Source organism: Eptesicus fuscus, chromosome 11 (assembly GCF_027574615.1).
Source record: "Eptesicus fuscus isolate TK198812 chromosome 11, DD_ASM_mEF_20220401, whole genome shotgun sequence".
NCBI lineage: Eukaryota > Metazoa > Chordata > Mammalia > Chiroptera > Vespertilionidae > Eptesicus > Eptesicus fuscus.
Window position 1 is genome coordinate 10000454 of NC_072483.1, and position 5570 is coordinate 10006023.

General features: G+C 58.9%; 1 protein-coding gene across 1 annotated transcript; it reads left to right on the forward strand.

Annotated features, from left to right (window-relative positions):
• Positions 1-629: 629 nt before the first annotated feature.
• On the forward strand, positions 630-5323 carry EN1 (engrailed homeobox 1). Its single transcript, XM_008143454.3, has 2 exons — positions 630-1509; positions 4584-5323. Exons 1-2 carry the CDS (start codon positions 630-632, stop codon positions 4898-4900), a joined length of 1197 nt encoding a protein of 398 aa, XP_008141676.2. The 3' UTR covers positions 4901-5323.
• Positions 5324-5570: the final 247 nt, after the last annotated feature.

Below are 5570 nucleotides of genomic sequence, written 5' to 3' on the forward strand. Positions count from 1 at the left end.
TTGTGCAAAGATCCGAGCTGTCAGAGATTTGAAGGAAAAAAAAAAAAAAAAAAAAGGCAGCCCGGCGCTGGCGGAGACGCGCTCTCCCTGCAAAAAAAGCAAAGGCGATTAAAGGCGCTGCCAGCCTCGCGCTCTGGGCACAGCTGAGCGTGACACTCGGGGAAGTCAAACCCCTCACTACTGCCTAGGAAGATGGCTAGACTTTAAAGACTATTTTTTCCCTTTAAGAAAAAAAAATCTTGGAGCTTTTTAAATTTTTTTTTCTTGCTTTCTTTTTTCCTTTCTTGCCTTTTTTTTTTTCTTTTTTTGGCCGTGGCTTACTCCCCATCTAAAACAAATCGTTTAATCTGGTTGCAGAAAGAAAAAAAGAAATAGCCAAGTGTCTCCATATCTGGATGTCTACAAATTAGGGAGAGGTAGAGACAGCGAGATCCATCTGCTCGGTAAGAGCGAGCGATCCAGGCCGGGCGCCTGGGCTTTTTTCCCCTTGCACCCGCCCTGTGCCTTCGCGGAGGCTTCTCAGGCCTCCTTCTCCGCGCACCCCCACGGGCCGCTGGCAAAGTGGGGTGGGGAGCGAGACAGGGGGGGCGGGGGCCGGCGCGGCGGCCGGGGCGGCGGGGCGGCCGAGCATGGAAGAACAGCAGCCGGAACCTAAAAGTCAGCGCGACGCGGGCCTCGGCGCGGCGGCGGTGGCGGCGGCCCCGGGCAGCCTGAGCCTGAGCCTCAGCCCTGGCGCCAGCGGCAGCAGCGGCAGCGATGGAGACAGCGTGCCGGTATCCCCGCAGCCCGCGCCCCCCTCGCCGCCCACGGCGCCCTGCTTGCCGCCCCTGGCCCACCACCCGCACCTCCCCTCGCACCCCCCGCCCCCGCCGCCGCCGCTGCCGCCACCGCCGCATCTCGTGGCGCCTGCTCACCAGCCGCAACCCGCGGCCCAGCTGCACCGCACCACCAACTTTTTCATCGACAACATCCTGAGGCCGGACTTCGGCTGCAAAAAGGAGCAGTCGCCGCAGCAGCTCCTGGTGGCGGCGGCGGCCGGAGGAGGCGCAGGAGGAGGCCGGGTTGAGCGGGACAGAGGCCAGACCGGCTCAGGTAGAGACCCTGTCCACCCGCTGGGCACGCGGGCACCAGGCGCCGCCTCGCTCCTCTGTTCCCCGGACGCAAACTGTGGCCCACCCGACGGCTCCCCGCCAGTCGCTGCCGGAGGCGCGGGTGCGTCCAAAGCTGGGAACCCAGCAGCCGCGGCGGCGGCGGCGGCTGCAGCGGCCGTGGCAGCGGCGGCGGCAGCGGCAGCAGCAACAGCCAAGCCTTCAGACAGCGGCGGCGGCAGTGGAGGCGGCGTGGGGAGCCCCGGTGCGCAGGGTGCCAAGTATCCGGAGCACGGCAACCCAGCTATCCTGCTTATGGGCGCAGCCAACGGTGGGCCGGTGGTCAAAACTGACTCGCAGCAGCCTCTCGTGTGGCCCGCTTGGGTCTACTGCACACGCTACTCCGATCGTCCATCCTCCGGTGAGTACCCAGCCCCGAGCTGCGCCTTGCCTTCCAGCCCGGCGGATGCACCAGAACTCTTAGCCGCGGCGTTGGGGAGAGCACACCGGCCTCGGGCGCTCTCTTCTCTCACGCCTGCTGCCCGATTCTCAGCTCTGGTCCCAGTCACAACCGAGTGTGCACCCAGTTTTGCGCTCCTGGCTTCTGCGGCCACCACTCGGGAGGCTACAGCACTGGAAGCTCGAGTCCCCATCCTTCGATTTTGAACTCCGAGCCTCTGGGGTCTTCTTTGTGTTTTGCCTTTATTATTATCAGGAAAGATTATTATTATCAGGAAAGACACAATCAGTCATTGATTTTTCTTCCAGGAAAAGAGGTATTTAGAGCCGGCGGGAAGGTGGGCCTAATGATTGGGGTCTGCAATCCCGCCAGCGTGGTCCTGCAGAGGCCGAAATCCAGCCAGGCTTTGACCAGAGAAATAATCTTCCCCTGGGTGTTCTTACAGACATAGACACCATCTTGATAGTTTCTGTATAGCATGCCTTTGCATAGAGACAGATTTGAGGACACACAGGAAAAGAGAAAAGCGTCTGATCGCTGTCCTTCTTCCCCAGGCCGGGTAGCAAAGAGAGTCTGACCCGGGTGGGTGGAAGCCAGGTGAAAGGCCGTTGACAAAACGGCGCGAGAGGAGAGCCTCTGGCTCCTAGTTCCCTGGAGCTGCTGGACAGACGGTGGGAGAGGAGAGGACAGGTCGGGCTCAGGCCAGAAAGCCAGGCGGAGGACTTAGAGGCGGCCTCCACAGCTTCTCCGCGTTGGCTTGCACATCCTTCTCCTTGCTTAACTCCTTCCAACCGCACAAAACAACTGCCAGTTAGCAGGTTTCCGCCAGCCTAGCCCCCGCCCTTTTTTTTTTTTTTTTTAACTTTCCTTTGGCCCCCTTTCCTCGTATACCTTGCGCTTGGAGGATCCAAGGCCAAGACCTGTCCTAGGACAGGAGACTGCGGCCAATAGGCCCAAGAGAGGAGGCTAAGGCCGGCCTGCCTCTCTGGCCCGCAGCGCCCGCGTGGCCGGCAGGGGCTCTGGCCTGGGATCGGGTTCGGGGCACCCGGGCCCGGCAGGCCAGGCGGCGGGGCAAACCATAGCCTCCCGCCGCCGCTCTACTCCCGCTGCAATGGCCAGTGCTGGCCGAGCGCGGATCGATGCGTGCTATCAGCCCCTGCCATCTCAGCCCGGTTATTGACACGTCGGGCTCCCTGAACCTCCGAAAAGCTGCTTTGATTGACTCGCCTGATGGATAGAGTGATTGAGCTGTCAGGCCCTACAGCTCGGGCTGGCCAAAAGGCTAAGATTTTATTACAAGTGTCTGTGCCTCTGCACACACACGCGGGCACACACACACACACACACACACACACACACACTACACTCACAACGTCCTGGACGCACAACACAGTGGGGCCTTTCTGGGGATGTGCACATTTCCCGGGCCATCTCCGCCTGCTCAGAGAATTACTAACCTAAATCCAGGTCTTTCTCGCTCCCCGGCCTGCCTCCCATTCCTCTCTCACCCTGCTGGGTAGTGGGCCTCGTCTTTGTTCTTGGCCTCTCTCCCTCTTAGGGGACCAGGAGGCAGGGGACTGGCTCCTTCTCCTGCGTGGACAGTTAAGGGAGATGAACCGAAAGCCACTCGAGTCTCTGTGGTTGGCCAGCCGAGGCTCTTTTATCACAGGGGAGCTGGTGACTCCAGGCGTTGGCCTGCCCAGGAGCCAGCTGCTGCTTATGCCTTTGTCGCTAGGTTTGGAGACACTGGTGAAGACGCTTCTTTCCAGACAGTTTTAGAGGTTCACAGGCCTGTCAGGGAGGTAGCTGGGCTCAGTAAGCTCCCATAACCAAGGCGGGGACCAGGAGGTAGATGCCAGAAGACTTGGGCACGGAGGCTGATGGCCGGAGGTGCAGGCTTTACGGGCTGCCTCTCTGCTCTCTCCAGGCTGAGTCCACAGCAGCCCTCTTCCCAGATTAGGTGTGGAGGGAGACTTCACCTTCCGGGAAAGTGTCCTGTGGCCTCCCTCCATTTCCATCTCAGGGGCAGAGCACACATTTTTGTTGAGATTGCTCCCCTCTCTGTGTTCCTCTGCCCCTATTTTGCTCATAAAGGGGGGTTAGGAAGGATGTAGTCTCCTTGCAAATGACATAGGTGGGCAAAGAAAGCAGATCTGATGTGTTTTTGTTATTCAGAAGTTTTCAATCCTGAAACTGCAGCCTATGTGTCCAAGAGAGAAAAAGAGACCCCCTGCCCCTGCAGCTGGGGAGGGCCCTCCCTTTCCTCCCGGCACTATCCAAGGGGCATAACAGAGAACCCAGGGGCCATGTGCATAAGGCCTGCGACTGGGTGAGGCCTTATCTCCCTCTTTAGAGAAGGGAGTGGTCTCCCTATACAGGCCTTCTTCAGGCCAAGGGGGCATGCGGATAAAGGAAGAGGTAGACGGAACAGACACTGAATACTTGGAAACGAGTTAAGCCTCTCACAGCCCTTGCCTAGCCCCTTGTTTTCTGGGTAAATAGCCTCAGCAGGTGGGGTCTTCTTGGAGGTGCCCGGAGTGGTTGTGCTTCTTGAGGAGGAAGGGAGACTGACAATCCCCCCAGGGCAGTCCTGCCCTAGTGTCTTCACTGCCCCAGCCTTGAACCTCTTTTTATTTCAGGGCTGTGAAGACAGCAGCCCCTGACCTCCAACTTTGGCCTGGGCAGGATGGGGCTCCAAATGTCTCCATCTTGGATTCTGTGATTTAAGCCTGTCGCTAGGCTCTCCTGTTCTGAATTGGGGTGTGGGCTACACAGACAACCTCGGCCAGTTTTTCCCCGTGCCTTTCTGGCCCCGGAGAAAGGGGCCAGGCGACCCCAGCAGCCCGCCAATTGATGCAGGGTTAGCCGCCGCCGGGAGGGAGCCGGGGCGCGGCTGGGCCTCCGCTATCGCCGCGGAAGCACGGGGCGCGATCCCGCTCCACTCTGTTATTCTCACGGCTTCCTCTGCCCTCTCCCCCAACCCCTCCCTTCTGCCCTCCGTCCCCACCCCCACCCGGCCCGTCCCGCCGCTGCAGGTCCGCGCACTAGGAAGCTGAAGAAGAAGAAGAACGAGAAGGAGGACAAGCGGCCTCGGACGGCGTTCACCGCCGAGCAGCTGCAGAGACTCAAGGCGGAGTTCCAGGCGAACCGCTACATCACGGAGCAGCGGCGGCAGACCCTGGCCCAGGAGCTCAGTCTCAACGAGTCCCAGATCAAGATCTGGTTCCAGAACAAGCGCGCCAAGATCAAGAAAGCCACCGGCATCAAGAACGGCCTGGCACTGCACCTCATGGCGCAGGGACTGTACAACCACTCCACCACCACGGTCCAGGACAAAGACGAGAGCGAGTAGCCGCCCAGGCTGGGGCCGCGCGGGCCGCCCTTGCGCCCGCGCCCGCCGGGCACCGCCGAGGCCGCCTCACCAGCCCCGCTCCCGGGAGAAAGAATCTGCGCGAAAGAGAGAGGGAGCAACAGGGGAAAGAGAGAGGGCTCCCCAGAATGGAGAGTCACGCTCGAATGCAGCATTTTTAAAAAGGAAGAGAGACTCGGACAGGTGCTATCGAAAAATAAGATCTATTCTCTATAAACAGTATAAGGGACGTAATTGCAAACTCCTTAAAGCTCTATCTAGCCAAACCGCTTACGACCTTGTATATATTTAATTTCAGGTAAGGAAAAGAAAGATGTGTAGCGATCTCTATTTGCTGGACTTTTTATTAATCTCCTTTATTATTATTGTTATAATTATTATAATAATTATTATTTTATCCCCCCACCTCCACCCCCCTAGCTGCCCCGGCCCAGTTTCGTTTTCGTTGCCTTTTTCTTTTGAATGTTATCGCTTCTCCGGTGCCTCCCGCCCCGCATCGCTGGCCCTCGTTTCTCTGGGACTTTTCTTTGTGTGCGTGAGAGTGTGTTCCCTCGCGTGTCTGCTCCTCGCCCTCCCCCGCCTCCCAAGCCCTTTTCTGTCGTTCTGTCTGTCCTGCCCCCCTTTCGTTTTCCGGAGACTTGTTGAGAAATAC